This window comes from Belonocnema kinseyi, chromosome 2 (assembly GCF_010883055.1).
Source record: "Belonocnema kinseyi isolate 2016_QV_RU_SX_M_011 chromosome 2, B_treatae_v1, whole genome shotgun sequence".
In the NCBI taxonomy this organism is placed as follows: Eukaryota; Metazoa; Arthropoda; class Insecta; order Hymenoptera; family Cynipidae; genus Belonocnema; species Belonocnema kinseyi.
The window spans coordinates 113,875,883-113,900,570 of record NC_046658.1 but is presented as its reverse complement, the minus strand read 5'-3'; the positions used below and the strand labels follow the sequence as shown (position 1 = coordinate 113,900,570).

General features: G+C 27.2%; 1 protein-coding gene across 1 annotated transcript in view; it reads right to left on the bottom strand.

Moving 5' to 3' along the window:
• Positions 1-24,688, bottom strand: part of LOC117167450 (sortilin-related receptor-like) — a 64,716-nt gene that overhangs the window by 29,509 nt on the left and 10,519 nt on the right. Inside the window, exons 2-6 of the mRNA XM_033352406.1 lie at positions 16,199-16,471; positions 12,335-12,493; positions 12,003-12,251; positions 11,632-11,912; positions 4,463-5,519 (exon numbers count right to left, since the gene is read on the bottom strand). Of these exons, the coding sequence (XP_033208297.1) occupies positions 4,463-5,519; positions 11,632-11,912; positions 12,003-12,251; positions 12,335-12,493; positions 16,199-16,471 (2,019 nt within the window). The remainder of the gene's footprint in view (positions 1-4,462; positions 5,520-11,631; positions 11,913-12,002; positions 12,252-12,334; positions 12,494-16,198; positions 16,472-24,688) is intronic.

Genomic DNA, 24,688 nt, shown 5'->3' with positions numbered 1-24,688 from the left:
CAATACGCCAACTAGCACAAATGGTAAGTTCCGACAGTGCCTACAAGTGTGCCTACTGGCCGCTAGATGGCAATACCGGTTTCATATGTATACACCTGGTAGACTCCTTTGTGAAATTCAAAATAGTAGGAAAATAGTGTTCTGCAATTTTTAAAATACTAAATTTAGGGGTTAATTATTTTTTTCTTATGGTATACAATACACATCTCCAGGGTCTCTATCCGATAAATGCTTGTAAACTTCAGGCTATTTTCAAGTTAATTTAAGAGAATTCAAAAGATTTTAATGATTTCAAACGATTTTAAATATTTTTGATTTAAAACAGGGAATTTTGGAAAAGAAGTATAATTTTGAATTTGAACAAGATTTTTGATTTCCTTCTTCTAAATTACAAAAGAAATTACTTTTACCCAAATTGAAAATGATTATTTTCTACAGAAAGTTCCTATTCCAATTCACAATTATAATAATTTTATATATATATACAAAAATTTTATAGTTAAATTTTTAGTTGAAAAAATTAGTTTTGAATTGAAAAAAAAACGAATTTTCACATGATAGTTCAACTTTCAACTGAAATAACTACATTTTCAGTTTTTAAAAAATTTCAACTAAAAAAGAAACGAAATTAAAACAAAAAATGACCAAACTTAAACAAAACAAATAATGCTTAACAAAAGAGTTAAATTTCAACAAAGTAATTCGATCTGCAAGCAGAAAATATACGAATTTCTAATTAAAATCCATTTAATTCAACCAAAAACAGAGAATTTTTCATCAAGAGTTGAATTTTTAACAAAAAGTAAAATGAATTTTCAATTAAAGAAAAAAAATGTTCAGCCAAAAACAGAATAGTCAAATTTTCGGTTAAAAAATTATCTTACAACTAAAAAGAAACTCATTTATAAGAAAATAGTTTAGTTCAGTAACATAAAACTACTTTTATAAATGAAAAAATATTGTTATTTTATATTATATTTAAATTTTTATAAGTTTTGGAAGAGGGCAGTTTCAAATTCTGGTAAATTTTTATTTACAAAAAAATTCATTTTAAAATTTAAAAAAAATTCTGATTTGGAATAAGGGATTTTCAAAGTCTGACTATTCTGACTTGGAAGAGGAATTTTTTTTGTCCATTCTTTTTTTATAAATTAGAATTAAAATATTTTTGAACATTTTCCATTCCATGACAAAAGTCAACTATTTCAAGAAAAAATTATAATCCTTTACGAAATTCCCAATTTCAAAGTCAAAATTTTAGATCTTAATTATGGGAATATGCTTTATATTTTATTTATTTATTCCCCTTCCAAACTCAGAATTATAATTCGGTGTGAAAATTCCCTGTTCCAAAGGGAACCTGAAATGAAAATTCTAATTCTTTTCCAAAATTTCCTGTCCCAACATAAAAATGATAAATATTTAGTAAATTCCTAGTTCAAAAGTCAGAATTTTAAAGTTTACAAGAATTCCCTGCCCCAAAGTAAAAAGTCAGAATAATTGTAATTCTTTACGTGTATTTTTAATCATTTCTTTTAATTATTCTCTGTCCCAGTATCAGTTAAAATCCATGATATCTATTAAAAACACCTTCAAACGGTTGAAATCCGATGGAACCTCTGGAAAACTCTCCAGTTTGTTTCAATCCATTCAAGCTTATAGAAATTCCTTATAATATTATGAAATTTATTCATTTATTTTTAAATCGTATAAATCCCTTAAATATTGTAAGATTCCTCTAAAATATACAAAAACATCTTCTAAAATCTTACGAAATAATTTGAAATTCTGTTAAAAAATGTTGTCTCTTGATATTTTCTACAGTGCTACGAAATTCCTCGGAATCTTTTAAAATACACTAAGTTATTTAGAATCCTCTGAAATGGTTAAAATACCTTGAATCTTTAAAAAACCCGTTCAACATCTTAAAATCTTAAAAAATTCCTTTGAAAATGTTTAATTCTTCGAAATCTCCTCTGAGATTCCATAAAATCCCATAAAAAAATAAATATTAAAATATACAAAATAATATTTAATAATATATTAAATGAAAAATAAAAATCCACAAGTTCCATTTCATGTACTCCATTAAGTTCTCTAAAAATTCGTTAAAATTCCGTAAAATCCCTCTACACCATTTTAGAATCCCTTAAAATGTTTTTGAAATTTTATCAAATATCCTAAAATCTTCGAAATCCATTGACATTTTTAAACCTTTCAAGTCCTTGGAGATCCTGTAAAATCGCTTAGGTGTGGTAAAATCCATTAAAAAAATCTTTGAAATACTTTGAAATCCTATAAAATATCTAGCATGTAATAATCTCTTCAAATTTCTTTAAAAAATTGGAATTTTTTTATTTTTAATTAAGAGATGATGGATATGCTATTTTAACGAATCCGCAAAGAAGTCTAAAAATATGTTTAAAGAAAAAGTTAAAGAAAAATAGATTTAACAGCAAGCAACTTGAAAAAATAAGGTAAACCGATCATTACTGGGACAACGTGAAAAGGATATCCAATACTTGGACAATAATAAATATCGCTGAGTATCTTTTATATTTCAGCATAAGTCATAAAAGTAAAAATTTTCTGGTATTTTTGAAGTTCTTTTGAATTTATTACCACCATTTATTTTTATTCTGACAAGTAATACATTTAGTAAAAAATAGTAAAAAATACTCGTAAAAATCTGTGAATGAACTGCTGCCAAATTCGCCTTTATTTTTGTATTTCAAAACTTTCTTCCTAACTTTCATATTCTTGTATTATTGAAATTTCCTACACTAATAGAGAAAGTAATGTTTTTGCATATTTTTAATATGTTTAAGAATAGAATTCATAACTTTTTCTAGAGATTTTATTCAATAAGTTATGAATATTTTAATGTCCCGCATTTGGACAAATTCTTGACGATGTTGCCTATTCTAAAAAAGTTGTTCAGAGTAGTTTATTATAAATATTAATGAGGTTAATATTATCTAATTAATTTTTTAATAAATTAAATAAATTAACTTTTTTGTTGAAAATGTATATTTTTGAATTAAAAATATAACTCGTCTTTTTAAATTGGAAATTCAAGAGTTTAGTTGAAATTTTTTTTTCTTTTCTGACTGAAAAATCTTTTTTTTATATAATATTTTAACTATTTTGTTGAAAATTTATCTTTTTGGTTAACCTAATACTTCAATTTTCTAATAAAAAAATTCTAAAAAAAAAATATAATCGTTGATATTTAACCAAAAAATGTTTTAATTATAAATTAAAAACAATTGAATTCATTGACAAAAAAATTAACGAATTTTCCCCCAAAAGGTTCGACTTGTAGCCAAAACAGATAAAATTTCTATCAAAAGAGATGATTTGTCAATCAAATAATATTTTTCATTAAAAAATAAAAAATGTTTCAATCTGACAGTTGCATTTTTGCTAAAAAAAATATGAACTTTATCATTAAAAAGATCAATTTTCGAACCAAAAAGACGAATTTTCAACAAAAAAGTTAAAACATTAATCAAAAAGAGTTTTCAGACCATGAAATTTTCAACCAAATAATCAAATTTTTAACCAAAAAATAATTGAAGTTGTTTGAGTACTTTTTTCAATTTAAGTACTAATTTTAATTAAGATGAATTCTATATCAAAATGTACAAACAGTTGAATTTGCAAGTAAAACGATAATATTAATCTTATTAATATTTATCATATTTAATATTGTTCTAAAATATTGAATGTTAAGGCATACTTACTAATTTGATTAAAACTTAAATGTATGATTTACTATTAAATTACTTACCTAAGAAATTGGCCAAATTTGAAGTTAGAAATAGATACTTCAATAAACTATTTTGAACAATATTTTTAATAATAATGAATTTAATTTAATAATATCTTGTTATTTTGGTAAGCAAAATGTTAACATGTTCATATGAATTTTTATAAGAAAAAGAGAAAAATAAAATTCCTTATGATTTATAACAATCCATTCTTGCTTTTTAATGTATTCTATAATTGTAAGTTATTTGTACCATTTTATTTTGATAAGCCCCATGGGATTTTCGTTGTCCCAGTATTGGCTTTTTTTGCGTCCCACTTAAGGATATACCCGAAAATACCTGTTCCACTAATAGGCGATCTGACTATTAGCCTCAAAAATATCTATGTATTTAATTAAATATAAAATTAATAAAGTATTTTCTGTTCTAATCAGTCAAATAATGTATGAGTTACTTATTATCACGGTTGTTGTAAAAAAAATTCTAATTCAACATTTTAAAATTGTGTTTATGTGGGTTATCTTTTCGTAACTGTCCTAGTAATGGTCGGTTTACCTTAGTAGAATTAGTGTTTTTTTTTTTCAAAATAGTTGCATCCTTAAAAAAAGGTGACAAAAAGTGTAATTAGTAACCTGAGTCAAGAACCTGTAAGATCATAAACGAAGAAGAAAAGTTTTAAAAAATCTCACCTCATCTGGTTCAAAGATGCTAGCACGACCGCCAGAACAATCATCATTCGGAATTTTGATGTAGCCCTTTGTGCGATTGTAGAATTTTCCTGGAGGGCAAACCGCGGGAATACGATAAGGATCAAAGTTAGATTCTTTGTCCCGAATGCAGCGATAAGAAAGGGATGATTGGTTCGTATCGCGTGTGAATCCAAAGTCGCAGAGATAATCGTTTGCATCGCAAGGACATGTATCAATTTTAACAGGCCTGTCATAATTAACGCCAATGTAACACTGGATACTAGCAGCTCTTCGATGATAAATTTCCTTGCGACCCAGCACACAAGTTGAAAGTGATTCCCTCGGTGTCGCTGGACTCCAGAATTTAAAATCGTCCGGTCCACATGTTTTCGGAAAGGCTTGTCGTAAATCCACTTTGATGATCAGCCACTGATGTTGACCGATGCCGGATCCAAACATTGTGAAAACGGTTGTATTTTCACCAGGTTCTGTCATCAGGCCATAGATCCGGAGGATCTTATCGTTGAATTCATGAGATTCCCAACTCTCGCCCTCATTGGTCGAATATAATATTTCCCTAGTCTCTCCGTGAGATTTGTAGTATTTCACGGCCACGAGGACACCGCCATGATCTCCCATATTGAAAAAGTAGTAATCCTCGAGTACTTGTTTCCAAGTTAGACCCGCATCTCGAGAGATGTAGAGAGCTGGGTGTCCCTTGATGCTGGTACCAACGACTCCAGTGGCCATTATAATTCCGGGGGCTGATTTCGAACTCATGATGGAAACTGCCCTCGTTACTGGATACAATTGAGAGAACTTCTGACCAAGATGCAAGGAGCAATTCGTAGGACAATGCAGGTAATAGCCCTTGTAATTAAACTGCGGCGGACTGATACGACCCCAAGTCACTCCGTGGTCAAAGGTGATCAAGGATATCAAATGTTCCGGACCAATTGTCCCCGACTTTGGTGAACCTTTAACTTGGGAAGCGATGTATATTCCACGAAGGCCTTCAACTTTGTAAAGATCTGTGAAAACCTCGTCAGCGATTTCACTAAAATCATTTTAAAAATTCGGGACATAAGAGGCAGAAATCAGGTTATCTTTCGTCAAAGTTCAGGGAGGTTTATTCGAATCTTCCTTTTTATTATTTCTTTCAAAAATAATTAAAATTATGTTTTTCAATACTATCAGAAATTCAGACTTTTTAACTCAATCTTAGAGAAAATTAACAATTATACATTTTTCGATTTTGAACGTTTAAACTTAACAATTATTAAATTATTTACAATAAATTTCTTAACTGCAAAAATGCATTAAAGATGTAACAATTTCAAAGTATGTCATTCGCTATCGAATTATTACAATTTGTAAGAACTTTTAAACTTGAACAATACAAAAACGAAAAATTCTAAATTATTGACGAAGAAATTGCATTAAATTGAGGGAATTTAAATTTGCAACATTAAAAACTAATCCATTACAGATTTAAAAAAAAAAAGCAAAAATGTAAACTTCTCCAGTTTTAATGATTTTCGTTTAAAAATAATTTTAATAGAAGATCATTAAGATGGAGACATTTATAATTAAATAATGAAACATTCAAAAATATAATTCGTTTCAAATCGGGCAGACAGTCCATACTCAAGTCACAGAATCATTTGCCACTCAAATATATTATTTTCAAAGGAAATAAGTCCTTGCCGATTTTACAAAACATTTTTTTTTATTGACAAAGTTTTGAATTCAAAAAAATAAAAACTAGTATTATCAAAAAACGTCAAAAATTTGGTTAAAATCGTGATATTTTTTATCGCCTTATATATGTTTATCTTGTTATTTCTAATTCTAGTAGACTTTTTTTTCTCCGCTTTCGAAATTCGTTAGAAAATGTAAAGAAAAAGTTGAAAATTAAGAATTTAGCTGCGTTTTGTCTTACAATATTCAAAAATATTCAAATATAAAGAGCATTTTTACTGATTTTGCATTATATTCTTGAAATTAGTCCCAGAAGTCCCCCCTTTTTTATTTTTTTATTTCCTGCAATATGGTGCACCCCCCCCCCCTCTCATTCTATGCAATCTTATTCAATCCCACTCAATTCCTTGCAATCTTTTACAATAACTTGTAATCCCTCCTTACGAAAAAATATTAAATGGAATTCATTCTAGGTCTACAATTATTTTCTAACAACGAATTTTTTGAATTTTGAAAAACTTGATGCAAAAACCCGACGAAGTACAAACAGGTAGTTTATTTATTTAACGAAGAATATTGACATAGATTTTAAACAATTTTGTCACATTTGAAACATTACCAAAAGGAACAACAAAAGATTCTTAAAAAATTACGTAGGCCTTCCACTGATTCTGAGAATTTGAAGGTTATTTGAAATATTTTATTTAATTTAAAAAGATTTCAACGGGTTTCAAGAGATTAAAAATATGTCTATGATTTCAAGCAATTTCCAAACATTTCCAGAGATTTTATGGGATTCCAAAATATTTCAGAATATTCCAACTATATTCAGGGATTCCAACTAATTTTATACGATTTTCAAAGATTTCAAGACATTTCTAGTGAACTTTGAAAAATAACTGTAATTTAACTTAGAAAGGATCCCTAGCGATTTAAAACATTTCTAGGAATTTGAAGGAATTTTACATGATTAAAGAATTTCAAAGATTTATAGGTTTTTGAACGTTTTTTTAAAAACAATTTTAATGAATAAGTTTAATTTAATTTCAATTCCATAGAATTTCCAGGGATTTAAAAAATTTCCAAATATACCAGGAGGTATTAAGAGATTCCAAAAGATTTCAACAAAATTGGTGGAACTTTCTCAAATTTAATTTTTTACGCTTTTTAAAGATATCAAGGAATTTAAAATAAGTTTGTATGATTTTCAAATATCTCAAGAAATGCAACAAGATTGAAGAATTTTATTAAATCTCCAAAGATTTCAAGGGATTTAAAAAATTTCTATGGATTCTAAAGTTTTTTCTAGAAACCTTTTATGATTAAGTTCAATTCAATTATTATTTAAAGATACCATTAATTATTTTAAATATTTTGAGAAATTGTAAAACTTTAAAAAGATTTCAACAAATTTTAACAGATTAAAAATATTTTAATAGATTTAAAAATATTTCCAGAAGTGTCCACGGATCTCAAGAGATTCAACCAAAATTTTCTTGTTCAGGGTGGCCGTTTTAATCACGTAAAAAAATTCCCGGTTATTTCCCAGTTGAAAAAAATTTTTCATGGTCAATGAAATTAAACAATTCGAACTCTAAAGCAGACAATTTTTCCATTTGAAGTAATAAAAACAGAGCTGCAAATCATTTTAAACAATTTTAAGCTAGAAGTATTAAAAATTAAATCATTACATTTTTATTATAAACTGAAAACTTCTTAAATTAAAAGTTAAATTATTTTAATTTTAAATAGCTTCAAAATCTTTCAAAAGCTTCTAAATTCTTTTTAAATATCTTAAAATTAATTTTGCAAAAAGAAAAGACATTTTCAATTTTCCTAATAATCATTAGAAAATGTTTTTTAATCTTTTTAAAACCTTTCAAAATTCTTAAAATATTATACTACATTTTTTCAACCTGCAAAAATTTATATTTTCTTTCAAATTAGGCCGTGGGCTATTTGCATCGAAATTCGGCACGAATATTCGGGTTTCGCCGGTATACATAAAAACTTCGTTTAAATTATTTGAAATTATATCAAACTTTAAATTAATTATGAATCTTTTCAGACCTTCTAAATATCTTTTCAACTTACTCGAATTTATTTAGAAATTATAGGTGTTCAATATTTATTACACATCAAAATTCCATCATTTTACTTAAAAATTAAAATTTGATTAATAGAACAGTTAACACTGTAAAGTTCAAAGTTTAGTTTTGAATATTTGATTTATAATTACTAATTTTACATGAGAAATCAAATATTTCTAAATACTAAGAAATTTTTATTTTTTATTTACAAAATTTTTAATTTAATAAAAGCCTTTAATTATAAAAATATTATTTTGAAATCATTTAAAAATTTAAAATAGTTTACAAAGTCTCAATCGGGTGCTTCCATTCATTTAACTACTTAGACTTTCCAATTGAAACAGTTTATTTTTGAAGTTAAGATCTAGAAATTCTTAAATTTGGAAGTGATTCCAAATCTTCTTGTAAAATTACGGTTTCCTTAATGTATAGTTAATGTATAGTTCAATTTAAAAAATAATTATAATTTATTTTGTCAACTGAAAAGAGTTTTTTTAATCCAAAATTGTCGATTTCAAAAGCTACTAATTTTTAATTTTTTAAGTCTTTTAAACTGCATTTTAAAATTCTTAAAGTGAAAAATGTACACTTAAAAGTTAAAATCCAAAATATAAAAATTTTTAGGTGAACGACTTTTAAATTACGCATTGCAAAATGAATGACATAATTGAAAAAGCTAAAAATTGAACTGACTGCTTAAAACACTGTTGAAATCAAACTTGGACTAATTTTTTTTTTCTACAAATTTTTTGTATTCAAGGAAATGCACACATTTTTTCTGTGTAAAGTTTATTTACCTATGCCGATTATCCTATTACTGTTTTCCATATAATGATTTTCTATCATGGAATTCCCATAATCCATGGAATCTTTTGCAATTAAGCAAACAAGACATAAGAAATTCATTTTTTGAAGAAAAAAATTAATTACGTACGGTCTTAGCGTTTTCAGGAATACAAATATTGCGACCCTTAGTAAACAAAAAAATTATATTTCACCAAAATATCGCTTTAAAAATGCAACCTTAAAAATTTAACAATTAAAATTACTGTATTTTCAGGGTGACCGCTTTAATTAAAGAAAAAAAATCCCCGGTCAATAAAACTTTGAAAAATCGAACGCTAAATCTAAAATTTGTTTCATTCGAAGTAATAAACACTAAACTGTAAATGGAAGCACTCAAAGTTAAACTCTTGAATTTTAAACTTAGAAAATTGAGGTTTAAAAGTTGTTTCATTCGAAAAATTTGTATATCAATGCGCAATACTTTACACGTATAAAATAAAAGCCACTAATACTTGTCAACTGAACAATTTAAAATTAAATGCAGTTAAACTAACAAATTCAAAATTTGAAACTTTTATCAATTGTAGAGTTTAAAGATACAGATTCAGTTCTAAAAATATAAATCCACGTAATCATTTTCAATGCTTTAAATTGAAGAATCAATCAATGAATTTTAAAATGTTCAAATTCATAATTTGAATTTTTTTCGAAAATATCCCGTTTCAACTTAAAATTATAATTCATTATTTAAAACAATTCCCTGTTCCAGCTCGGGATTTATTTTAAGTTTTAAATTCCCTGTTCCAAGAAAAACTATAATTCTTTTGGATAAATACCAATTTTAACTCAGAATTGTTAGAAATTTGAAAATTCCCTACTTCAACTCAGAATTAAAATTCTTTGGAAAAAGTTCCTGTTCCAATTCACAATTTTTTTCATTTTTGAACATTTCCAATACTAGCTCGAAATCAATTAAAATTTGAAAATTCCCGGTCCCCAGTCAGGATTATTATTCTGGTTAAATTCCAGTTCCAACAATAAATTTGTAAAAAATTGTAAATTCCCTGTTCAAATTAAAAGTTAAATTATTTTTATTTGAAATAGTTTTAAAATACTTAAATGCTTCGAAACTTTATTCCAAAATATTGAAACATCTACATGTTGTTTTACATTTTTTCAAAATCATTTTTTTTTAATTCTGCCAATTTAAAGAAATTTGTTAAGTCTTCCACATTCATTTTGAACAATTTTGTAAATCTTTTTTAAAAATCTCTTAAAATTATTTCATTAAATTAAAAAATGATTTTCCATTTACCTAGGAAATGGTTTTTCTACTTCTGAATCCTGTCAAAATTCTTATCGATTTTTCTCGGTACACATAGATAATTCGTTTAAATTATTTGAAATTATTTTAAAAAATTTAAGTAATTTTGAATTTTTTCAAATTTTCTAAATATCTCTTTAACTTACTCAAATTTTTTTCTAAGAATAATAGATGTTCAATTGTTATTTATACATAAAAATTCAATAACTTGTCTTACAAATTAAATTTGGTTAAATATAACAATGAAAATGGTAAAGATAAATAGTTCAGTTTTGAATATTTAATTTATAGTTACTCATTTTAAACTAACAGTCGGGTATTTCTAAATATTAGGTACTAACCATTAATTTTCTTAATTAAAAAATTTTAAATCGCATGGTTTAAAAATGGAATGTTTTAGAATAAAATGATATTCGAAATTTAATATAAGCCTTTAATTATAAATATATTATTTTGAAGTTATTTAAAAATTAAAAATAGTTTATAAAGTTTCAATAGTTTATTTAATGAGACTTTCCAATTGAAACAGTTTAATTTTTAACCTTAAAATCTGGACATTCTGAAATTGTGAACTGATTCCGAATCGTCCTGTACAATCAATGATAATTTATTTCTTAAATCTTAAAGTACAATTCAATTTAAGAAATCATGATTTAATTTATATTCACAGTTGATCAACTAAAAATTTCTGTTTTTTTTTTCAAAATTTTTCGATTTTAAACTCTTTAACATTTTAATTGTTTAAGTCTTTAAAACTGCATTTTAAAATTGTATGTAAAAAAAATAAAAATCTAAAATGGAAAATTTTTAAAGCGAAAGATTTGGAATTACGCAATCTGAACTGAATGATATCATAATTGAAAAAGATAAAAATTAAACTAATTATTTAAAAAACGGTTATAATCAAAGTTGGAAGAATTTTTTTTCTAAAAATTAATAAAATTCTCGGTCAAAAAATAAATTCACGGTCATTTTCTCGGTCCAGCGGCCACCCTGATTTTGTACTAATGTGTATAAATAAAGTGTATAAATAAGTCCAAGGCAACAGGTTTAATAATTTGAAAAAAATGGATAACCGGTTAGATGCTTTCCTCTAAATGATCCCATTCAAATTTTTCTTTTATATCTGGTTTCTTTAAGATTCAGCATTTATCTAATTATTGAGAAATCATTTCGAATGTATTTCTCATATTTTGTTCGCTTACTCCCAAAATTTTCGTTTTTAATTAAAATAATAGTATTTTAAAACTTTAATTCTTGAAACTTACTTCAACCAACTTCCCTTCCAAGTGCTATTCGGGAAAAATGTAAGAATTCCCTCGAGCGACAACACGAAACTGGCGTTTTTATGATCAATCAATTCCGATATGTAAAGGTTAACCAATGTCTCGCTGTGTGAAACTGCAACGAAAACTCGATTGTGAGACACATCAGCAATATGATAATCTCGAGACGGTAAGCCTTTATCGAATTGTGCTTTAACAAAATCCTGGCCTTTGTATGATACATACAGTTCCAAATTCGGCTTTCCATCTATGGGTTCTCCAGCCTAAAACCATCAAAAGATTTGATAAAATCCTTCAAAATTTCAATGTGTAGGTACATGGTGGATGCAAAAATTTCAAGAAAATTGTCTTACCTTCCAAGGTTTTTTCGTAGCAAACATGTAGTCTCCTCTAATTTGAAAATCTTCAACACCTGTAATGACTCGTTCATAATTTCGGGCAACCCAATGATTTACTGTTCCCAAATTTATCACTGTATTGCGACCCATGGCTTCTGCGCGCTCAATTATTAACGATTTTGGCCGTTCAGACGTCCAGTAAAAAGCCTTCACAAATTCGTGAACCACCGTCCAGGTTTTTCCCATATCCATCGTCATCCATAGCTATAAAAATGGCAATGCATTAGAAAATATTAAAATCAGAAGAAATTCCGATAAACATTCTCATTCGGCGAGAGTTAATTTACCTTGCGTTTCGGATCAACTTTGTCCAGGACCAAGAAATAGTAGTGTTCCTCATCAAAGGAAATTTCGCTTGGGGTAAATCGCACAGGAACTCTTGTAATGTTTCGCCCAGAATCTCGAGTAATAAAAATCAATTTATTTGCACTATCCGCAAAAACGCACTATAATAAAAGAGAATGGGTTAGGTAAACTTAAGGTTTTAAATGTTTTGAGGGTTGCCACAGACTAGTGTACTGAAAAAAAAGTGGAAAAGGCGTCTAATTTTAGCTGAATATTGACTTATCTACTAAAAAATTTCGATTCCTTTACATATTTAATGTATTTTCTTGTATCTACAAGATTAGATGAAATTCTATTGCTGAATTTGGAGGTGAAAATCAAGGTCGCAAATGATAGAATAATGTTTACTAGTAATGTTCAGAAAAATGGTGATTCATTGTATTGCAAGCTAAATCAACCTTTGACACTCAACTGCCGTATTTATATTTTGATGCTTTACGATAGGAACCAAAAAATTAGAAATTTAAATTATTTTAATTTTGTTATTGCAGAATGCACAGCCTAAAATTATCTCAAAACATTGTGAATAGGGCCATTTTCTACGAAAATATGGGAACAATGGGGCATAATATTCTTTTGAATAAAATTAATGTAGATATTATATTGAATTCAATATGAAACTCTTTAAATTCCTAACTTTTCAAGAAAAAGTATTGCAGTTTCCAAAAAATTGATAAATTTTTAATCAAAAAGATTAAATTTCAACCAAAAACATTAATTTTCTACTAAAACAGACGAATTTTCAAAAAATATGTAAACTCCTAACCAAATAATTAATAAATATTTTTTCTAATAAAAAAGGTGAATATTAAAAACAAATGGAATAGTTAAACTTTAAATTAAAATCATCAATTAGAAAAAAGCTAATGATCGATTAAATAGTTAAATTTCCTACCAGAGATGAATTTTCAACTAAAATAATAAATCTTCAACAAGAAATTAATTTTTAACGCAGTTTTAACAACATTCAAACGAACAGTTGAATTCTCAACCAAAACAGATGAATTTTCTACCAGAAGAGATCAACTTTTATCAGAAGATTTCAGTTCTTAAGCTGAAAACTCGAATGTTTTCGAAAACATTTGACTTGAAATCCTACAAAGATAAATTTTCAAGAAGAGAGGTAATTATCAACCAATACAGCAGAATTTTCTACCAAGAGAGATGACTTTTCGACAGAAAAGTTGAGTCTCAAGAAAAAAAGTTCATTTAAAAAATAATAATAATAATAATTTATAGCCAAATAGTTGAATTTTCAACGATTTTTTTTACATTTAGAACCGAATAGTTCCCAGGCTGTCTACTCAAATCCTAGAAAAAATTCCCTGACAATTACACGTTTTTTCCAGACATCTCAAGTTTTTTCCAGATATCATTTTTCATATTATTTTAACTTCTTCTATTAAAAATTCAGTGCATATCTAGATCAAATTAATTCCGGTACTAAGTAGTTAAATTTCGACTGAAAAATATCAATTTTCAAATAAATGGTTGAATTTTTAGCTAAAAAAATATTAGTTTTCAAACTGAAATAAAATAGTTAAATTCTCCGTTACAATAGTTAAATTTTAAACCAAAAAGATAAAAATTTAATCCAGAAGATACATTTTCTACCAAAAATACGATTTTTGAACAAAATAATGCATTTTTGACAAAATTGTCGAATTTTGCAATAAAAATAATAAAATTTTCAATAACAAAATTTAATTTCCACAAAAAAAAAACGATTTTTCAACAAAATAATTCCATGTTCAATCATTGATGCATTTTCAACTAAAATTTGAAGCAATAGTTTAATTTTGAACTAAAACATCAATTTTCGATCAAAAATGGAATAGTAAGATTTTCAGATAAGAAAAAATTAATTTTCCACAAAAAAAAGAATTTTTTCAAAATAGTTTAATTTTCCATCAAAATGACGAATTTTAAAGAAAAACATCAATTTTCGACGAACAATGGAATAGTTAAATTTTCAGATAAGAAAAAATTAATGGCATAGTTACATTTTTGAACAAAGTGATGAATTTTCGACTAAAATGATGAATCTTCAACTAAAATAGTGAAATTTTCAACAAAAAATATCAATTTTAAAATAAAATGATGAAGACTTCAATAAAATACTTGAATTTTTAACAAAAAAGAGACATTTTCAAATCAGAAGATTAATTTCTTACTTACAAAGGACGATGTATCAACAAAAAACATGAATTGTAAACAAGAGTTGAATTTTTAAATAAAAAAGAACTTTTAACTAAAAAGGGTAAATTTTTAACTTAATAGATGGATTTTCAACTAAAAAAGTTTTTTTTTAAATCAAAAATGTAAGTTGAATTTCAAACCAAAAAGTTGAATTTTTAACCAAAAGGTGAATTTTAAATCAAGAAGATTAATTTCTACTAAAAAAGACGAATTGCCAACAAAATACATGAATTTTCAACTACAGATGATGAATTGTTAACTCAAAATTATATAGTTAGATTTTAGTTACAAAAATTAATATACAACCAAAGAGATCAATTTTAATTAAAGTGATGCAGTATTCAACTGGAATAATTACATTTTCAGTTAATAAAATTTAATTTTCAATAAACAAAAAAAAACTAATTTTCAACAAAATAGTTCAAAAAAAAATTAATTTTCAGCTAAGGAGAAAACGAATTATCAACTAAATATCTCAGCTTTCAACCAAAGAGATAAACTTTCATTTAACATGATGAACTTTAAATAAAAATAATTTTTATTAAAAGGGTTTAACATTTAACCTATTAATTAAATGTTCATCAAAAAAAGGATTCTGGGAAATTATTTCAATTTAAAAAGAATACACGCTCGCGAAAAAATTCCCTGAAAATTCCAGGTCTTTCAGTTAGGATAGACACCCTAGTTTCACTTTTAAACAAAAAACGAATTTTCCAATAAGAAGCGGAAGTTTTAATCAAATAGTCGAAATTTCGAACAAAAAAGATTAAACTTCAACCAAAAACAGTTGCATTTGAAACAAAACAGTTGAATTTTCAAGCCAAAAAGACCAACTTTTAAGAAGAAAATTGAATTTTCGACCATAAATTATAACTTTTCAACAAAATAGTTGAGTTCTCAATAAAATAATTCACTTGCTATCCGAAAAATGTGAATACTCAACTAAAAATATAATAGTAGGATTTTCAACCAAAAAGAATGAACCTTTAAACACAAATAGTTGGATTTTCAAACAAAAAGAATAAACTTTTAAACACAAATAGTTGGATTTTCAAACAAAAAAGACCAACTTTTGAGAGGAAAGTTGAATTTTTGACCATAAAATAAAACTTTTTAACAAAATTGTTGAATTCTCACGAAAAGAATCAAATTATGAAATAAAAAATGCGAATACTCAGCCAAAAATATAAGGTTATGCTTTTCAACAAAAAAGAATTAACATTTAACCACAAAAGTTGGTTATTCTTGTTTGTTTCCATTAATTCAGTTCGCATTTAATAAAAAAATGCAAGGAAATTAAGGGTTTCTTGAAATTAGAAGAAAAAAGAGGAGTTCCTTATAAATGGATATCATACGATAGATTACCATAGATTCCATCCATAATTATTTTTTATTTTATTTTGTAGGTAAAATCTGAAAAAGAGATGGATTCAAGAGACTAAAGTGGCCTTTTCCTTTTAAAACAGCGATTACAGTGACTTTTTCTTTAAAAAAAAGACTAAAAATAAACTTGAAAGAAGTGAGTGTGGCAACCCTGAGTATGTTACTCTTAATCGGCAAACAGAATTATTTTATGAGGTAAATTAAAAATATAAAGGTCCGCTTACAAACTCGTTGAATGTCGGATGATTGTAAAATTTATCCAAACTGGCATAAGTAGCATTTTGGTCGTCGGATGTTTTAAACTTTTCAGTTTTGTTGTCGAAACTATCGCCATAATCGTAACTTATATAAACAGCACTTGGATGACTTGTTGTAGAATTTTTAGTGCTTTTATTTGATTGGGACATACTGTCTCGGGCGAGACATATTATAATACTAGATCCTTCGCCGACCCAATGGACCATCAACTGCTGATGGGAATCATTAAGTTGATTGACCTAAAATCAAAATAAATTTTACGTATTCATTATCAAATTCAAGATTATATAAAACCTAACAAATAATAAATACTCGAATGTGAAAGGTGGATTTTTCGAATATCACTGATTTATAAGGATTTGCAGGGTTGCTTCAGGATAAACATTTGAAAAATTCCAGAGCTTTTTCCAGAGAAAAAAAGTAGGAAAGTTGGGTCACTTTTCCGCAAAAATAGGGGACTTTTTTTAAAATTAAAAAATGGAAAATGAAAGGTGAATAATCATATGAAATGTTTTTTTAAACTCAATAATTTATTAAGAATACTGAATAAGTTAATAAAAAATTTAAAAATTAACTAAGTGAAATGCCCCAGTGATTGTGAAACATGGGTTATAATTTGAGTACAGTGTTAAAAAATAGATATTAAAAGTAACACCTACCGATAAAACCGACTTACTTCATTACACTTACAATTACCCAATTACATTCATTCATAATTAAATGAAAAGCAAAAAAAAATTGGCACCATGATTACTAGGACGAAGGTCACGATTACTGGGACGTTTATCTTAAATAATCCATTAAAAATGTTTAAAGGCAAACCAAATAAAAATGTTTTGAATTAAACAATTTTAAACACAGGGGCGTTTTCTAGAAAAGTATAAAAGGGACGGAAGGAGAAAACGCTCCAGTGTAGCTAAACTTTATTTTAATTAGGAAAATTTTGAATTGGTAATATGTGTATTTATTTTTGCATATTTGATAATTTTTAATTTCATTAAATTTGTTTCAATAATGTTCTCGTCAAAATTTGTTCAGCTTTATTTTTTACAATTTTTTTTTTAATTATTCAAATAAATTATGCTCATCATGGAGGAAGCTTTGTAATGGTAACAATTTCAAAAATTTGTGTTTGATTCTGAACAAATCTATTTAGATTATTACGTTTTCCTAATGGGAAAATGAATAAAATCTACTTTCTTATGAATAATTTAATGCAAAGTAAACAGAGCATAAAAATATTCACAATTCAAAACTTTTTCTCCCTCTTTTTTCCTTTGTTATGTATTTGTCTCTAATGAGCCGAAAAGGAGGTTGTTTTTGGAAGTCTATTCTTGAATTGTGAATCTTTATGCTCTGTTTTTTTTTGCATTAAATTATTCATAAGAAAGTAGATTTCATTTCGACCTTGCATAAAAATTACGAAAAAATTTTAATTCGTTTAACTGAACAGTTCTGAATTAATGAATGTCTCACACAATATTCTACGCGATTGTCCGTCTCATTCAAACATATTGGGAAAAAGTACACTGAAAGAAATTTTATAATAATACTTAATATTTTAATATTCGTAAGTGATATAGTCTATTACGATTTACGGAAATCGTGTAAATATAAAAATTATTGTTAGCGTAATTACGAAACTTTACAATTAGAATATTCTAATATAGTCAAAGAGAAAGTGGAAGGTAATAAGAGATCTTTTTATTTTCTGTGATAGACGCTAACAGAAATCGTAATATTCAGTTCAGGAAATTACAAAACACTATATCAAAAAATCCGAATAGTTCTAAAAATGTCCCGAAGTTAGCCGAATCCGCCGATTGGTACCTCATAGCCGAGCGCTCACGATGTGAATCGGAGAACTTCGTGTTTTCGGCTAAACTGGTCAATATTCATGTATGGATACGTGTTTTCCAGTGTTTTGTTTTTAAGACAAGAGTGGGAATATTTGGGTAAAGTATACATTTTTTTGTGATATTCAACTTACAATTTATAAAGCTTTTAGTTGAAAATTTCAAGGATTTTACCACTCAGGTTTTGAGCATCAGATTACAAAGCATTGCTGAAGATTCTAGAAGGTTTCAATATATTCTAAAAATTTTAAAATATTTAAAAGGATTCTTGAACGTTTTACATAGATTTATGAACGTTTTACGAAGATTTTATGGATTTGAACGATTGCAAAGAGGCTCGTACATTAGGGAGGTCCAAAATTATACGGGTTGCATTTTTTTTATTAAAGAGCATCCCCCCCCCCCCCATTTCGAGCAGTTGACGGAAAAAAATCCTATCAAATTTGAGCCAAATCGGTTAATATTAAGACGTGCCGCAAAGGCCATGAAAATCCGATAAGATTAACATGGAGAAATTTTGGTTTTCGGAACAATGGGATTGAGGTTTCTGGATTTAAACTTAGCTTGCGGGAGATATTAAGCATTTGTTAAGGAGTCTCTAATCAATCGTTTCTAGTTTTAAAAAAAATTAGTTAACTTTTCTGCTTTTCAATAAATATCTGCGTCATGTAGATACTAGTACCTTATTTTGTGATAAATTCTTATTTGTTTAAATAAATTTTGTTTCTTTATACAATTTTTTTCGAAAATAAATTTTATAAATTTCTGTTTTTTACGATTAATATGGTAATTTTTCATTTTTGAGAGAAAAATTTTGTGTTTTAATTCCCAGTGACGTTAAAAAAATACAAAGATTTCTAATACCTTTGAGAATACTAAGAGCTATTCTGCGGGATCAACATAAACAAAAAAACTTACTTTGAGCTTTTAAAACTTTTCATGACCAATATAAAACATTTTATGTACAAATATTAGTTATTTATAGCATTTGCTTAACGTTTAAATATTTTAAAATAAGCGATATACTTCATTGAAATGAGACAAAAATCAGATTTTTGAATCACAATTTCCAATAAAATGTTACATTAATATTTATTAAATTTATGAAATAATACGATAATGGTTTAGACAAAAAATTTTGCTCTTTACAACGACAAATTACCACAATAATGGCAGAAGAACAGAAATTTCAAACATTTATTTTCAAAAAAAATTGTTTAAACAAACAAAATTTATTTAAACAAATAAGAGTTTATTACAAAATAAGTTACTAGTATGTAAATGACGTAGATATTTAATAATAAGCAGCAAAGCTAGCTAAATTTTTTTAAACTAGAGTTTGATACCTCTTTTTAAGAAAAAGTTACAATCAAATAATAATAAATTGTTTAAACGAATACTAAATGCTTGAAATAAAGATCATTATTCCTAAAAATGACCAATTGTCCAATCGAACATAAAAAATCTAGCTTTCAATAAGTAAGTGCAAAAATATTATTTAAACAAAAATAAATAAATTCATGGAAATGATTGATTAGAGACTCCCCAACAAATTCTTAATATCTCCCACAAGCTAAGTTCAAATCCAGAAACCTGAAACCCATTTTAACGAAAACCAAAATTTCCCCATGTTAATCTTATGGGATTTTCAGGGCCTTTGCGGCACGTCTTAATATTAACCGATTTGGCTCAAAATTGGAGGGAATTGCTTTTTCCGGCAACCTCGCAAAATGGGAGGGGGAGGGGCATTTCCTCTATTCGAAAGTCGGTTGTTTGGACCTCCCTAGTGTACATCACTAGTTTTAAAATATTTCATAACAATTTTAAAAGGCTTTTAAATATTTCCTAAGACTTAAAGGATTTCAAACATTTTAAAAAGGGTACAGTACACCGGATTTCAAATATTGTAAAACATTTGGATGATTTGAAAATATTTCACTAATATTTCAAAAGACTTCACAAAAATTTCCCAAAGATTTTGAACATTTCATCAAGATTGCAAGGATTTCGAAGATTTGAAAATGGCGTTTGTACCAGATTTCAAAATTTTCACAAAGATTTCGAACATTTCCAAAAATTGTAAAGCTTTCAAAAGATTTCACAAATTTCATAAATATTTCAAAGACGTTAAACTATCAAATCGGGTTTTGAGAAATTTTAGAACATTTAAAAGGTTTCAATTATTTCAAACTAACACAAAAGGTTTCACAAACAAATTTTAAAACAAGCATTCACAAATACGTCATAAAAATTTTACAAACATTTCAAGTATTTTAAAGATTGGAGAGATTTCAAACATTTTACAAAAATTGAGAATGACTCCAAAAGAATTCACAGAAATTTCAAGATTTCACAAAGATTTTGAGTACTTTAAGAGATTTCAACGAATTCACATGGATTTCAAAAGGTTTCAAAGATTTCATAAAGATTTCAAGAATTTCAAAGACGACTTGTGTTTACAAAAAATAAGGAATTATATTATTTATAGCTCTTTTTTCTTATAAATGGTTGACCTTATAAATGTATAATAATATACTTGATTCATACAAAATTTGTATTAAGTTCAGGGTACTTACAATTTTTGACCCAGCACTGTTACTTGTATTACCAAGCCAAATGTGAGGCGGGAACGAGGGATTAAAAAAATGAAAAACCTATAGATATTTTTGAACTTAATTCAATCCCAGTTTTGACCTTATTAAAGCAGAATATATTCCTGCTTTTACTTTTAATTTTGAATGTTTCTAAGTCGAGTTATTAAGCACCATGCCGTTTCTCACAATTCTGAAAATTCTCACCATTTGGTATATAAGGAATCTTCAAACCCCTTCTCACAGCGTGATTTGCGCGCTATGCGTGTGTTATATGTATATGTTTGCTTGCGTACTATATGTATATAAGTAAAGGTTAAGTTAGTTACATCAGCGGAATTGTGTATTCTACATTGTTATGTGTACAAATAATTATCATGATAATGTGCACATTTATGTGCTGTAATTATGCAGTGTGAGTTGGTGGAGTTTCACGACGGATTTATACGAACTTGTCGTTTTCGTATTTTCGAGTCTTTAGCAAATTTCAGAATCCTCTCTTTCAAAATGTGAAAAAATTATTTCAATATTTCTAATAATTGAAATTATGGTTTTGCTTCAATTTAATATAGTGAAACGTTTTATGTAATTAAATTTCTATAGGTGTATAAATAATAACATTTTCTTATGTTTACATTCCATTGAAAATGATTTTTTTTTTTAAATTGCGGAGTTTTTTGTTTGATTCGGACCAAGATCTGAACTTAGAACAAATAATTCTCAATAAATTAAGATTGGAACATAGTTTATAAATCCACTGTTCAAGATCAAGAAATTTATTAATGTTTAAAACTTATTTCTTCTAAGTTCAGACTTTTGTGAACCGCTTAGCAACTAGCCTTTATTGATGGCTTTTATTGGAAACAGGTATTTGCTTTGAAACTTATTTTAAATCTGTCCTCTTAGTAAAATTATATATAGATACTGATAGAAGATTATTAATTTTGTAAACTTTTCTAGTATCTTTCAGTACTTTTATAACTAATAATTAACTGCGAAATAAAAACACATATCACAAGAAAAAAACTATGTATAAATCGAAATTTTTTTTCGTGTTGGAAACGTCACGGTGGCCTTGAAATTACCGAACTCCGATGTCTTTCTGATCTTAGTGGCGACATGTGAAATATCCAGTCTTTCGTTTCAGTTTTAGAGGACTTAAATTTCGGAAATTTTCAAGATTCCCATTATTAAAATTATTGTCTAGTTTAGGACTAAAATTCTGTTGGAATTATTTTTAATTCTCATAGAAAAAGTTCTATAGTATTTATTGAAAAAAAGATCCGTTATTATTGCCCACTTTTTCTTATATTCGCCACAGCGTAACAAATTTAGTAATTCCTCCAGTACATATTTCTTTCATGCAGATGTGGAAACCCACTACGTTCTGCAGAATCGCCTTTAAGTTATTTGCATATAAATAATTTTGTGTGAATAGAAGTGTTTTTTGTTCGTGATTTATATATTATAAAATATGCTTCGGTAAATTCTACAACTAATTTTTAGCGTGACGTTTATATTATTATATTTTGGGTAAAGCTGTCACAGTTTGGCATCCACAGTGCGATGCCATTGGCTACAAAAAATTAGCAGCACAGAGAACTTTGTCCTGCAATGTTTTGATTGACGTCTTTTTGAAGCCCTATAAAGATCGAGGCTGAATTCATAATCAATTTTTGTTATTAACCAAAAACGTGAAATCCCAACAAATTACCAGAGCATAAAATAAGCTTTAAAATGAGCCCTCGGCGAATATCCTACGACCAATAGTTTACGAGATATAAATTTATTAATTAACAGTATGCGTTTTTTAGGAAAGAAAAAGCAATGATACATCTGTGTTGTTGCAAAAAAATTGCGATTGGGATTTTACTGTTAGATTCTCAACTTTAATAGTTTAAAGTATCAAGAAACAATTTTTAATTTCAGAATCCAAAAATTAGCGGCCAAAAAAATATAATCCTTGAGGAAGGTGGGTTTTAATTATTAATTTTCTAAAGTTCTACGCGCATTATATTCGTTGCTAAAAATATTATATAATAAATTGTAATACAATTTATTTTAATTCGCCAATAATTTTTAGGTCCTTATTACTTGAAGTGACGTTTCTTTAGATATTTAACATTTATTTAAAAAACTATAATTAAAAGAAAAAAAAAGGGTTAATGAGTATTTTAAAAACTGGATACAACAGATATCCGTGAAGGATGAACCCAAACGTTTATTTAATGTATGTGGTGTCTTTTTTAGAAAATCTATTAGGCATAGTAAAAACAAAATCAAAATTTAAATACGTGTCGCTCAATTTTCTCTAGAAACAACATACTGCGTCGCTGAGTGACTCTGCGAGAAGTATAGAACCAATCAGATTTGAAAATGAATTGTTCTAAAGAAATAATTTATTGTATCCAGTGTTGATTTACGTTTAGTTTATTAAATCTCTTCAGTGATTCTTAAACCTTTGTTGCACATATTTTTCTGTTCAATGAATTTAATTGAAAATTCTTAGTCGGGGGTTTTTGGGGTCACTGATTACGAATCTGAAGTCAGAATTTCGAAATTTTCAATTCAAGATAGCGATTTCAAAATTTTGAAAAAAGAGATATATGAGCTTCAAAATCTCTACTTGAGGGCTTTTGGGGTCGCTGATTTCGAATCTTAAGTCAGAATTTCGAAATTTTCAATTCAAGATCGCAGATTCAAGATGGCGATTTCAAAATTGTCAAGAAAATATATATATATATATATATATATATGAGCTTCAAAATCTATACTCAAGTGTTTTTGGGATTGCTGAGTACGATTGTTGATCTACGATTAGATTCTCGTAATTCTTCAAAGTAGATCTAATATGGCCAACACTAATACAAAAATTGTGGTTGAAATTTTGATGAAATTTTAAATTCGTGATAAAAAAATCGCGAAATTCCATAAATGCCTACATTATTGAAATCAATCTGTTCAAAATCTCGTCTACGATTTCGAAGATCTATACGTATCAATCAACTAAATTTGGTCGACTAATTTAAATTTGAATTTAGTGACTTCAAATTCGTAATCAGCATCCCCAAAAAACCCGAGTATAGATTTTCAAGTTCGTATAACTCTTTTTTCAAAATTTTGTAACCGCCATCTTGAATTTGAATATTTTCAAATTCTGACTTCAGGTTCATAATCAGCAACCCCAAAAACCCCCCGAGTATAGATTTTCAAGCTCACATATCTATTTTTTCAATATTTTGGAACTGCAATCTTGAATTCGCCTACTGGAAATTGAATATTTCCAAACTCTGACTTCAGGTTTGTAACTAGCGACCCCAGGAACTTCCGAGTATAGATTTACAAGCTCGCATATCTCTTTTTTTAAATTTTGGAATCGCCATCTTGAATAAATTAGCTAATAAATTAGCCCGAGAACAAAAAAACCCGACCTAAATACGTTAAAAATTAATTAAAAGGCAACAATCTGAACTTAAGTTGGTGGGATCCCACGTTCCCACCGTGCAGCTAAGGGTGAATGTTTTTGTTTGGTCATTTTTTTTAGACTTCTTTGGCAGCTGTAAGTATAGAAAAAAAATATATCGTTTATAACGATTTATTATAAGCATTATGAAAAATTTTAATCACATTTTAAACATACTTTTTCCTCAAGATTCACAATCTATTACATATTTGAGCAAAATTGAACTCAACAGACTTTTTTTACAAAATATTAATGTTAAAAAAAAGTACTCCCCTGTCCTTCTATCATATTTTCTGTCTCGTAAACTATTTGTCCTAAGATATTCATTAAGGGCTCATTTTAAAGCTTATTTTATGTTCTTAAATTAAAGTGTTATCACACTTTTTATTTATTTTTAATCAAAAGTAACAATCCGAGCAAACGTGTTGAAAAAATGTCATTATTTCACTTTTTTTTTTACAGCAGCAAATTTATTAAGAATTCAGCCTCATACCTTTCTGGCCATAAAAAAAGCGCCCATTCAAACATTTTAGGGCGAAGTTCTCC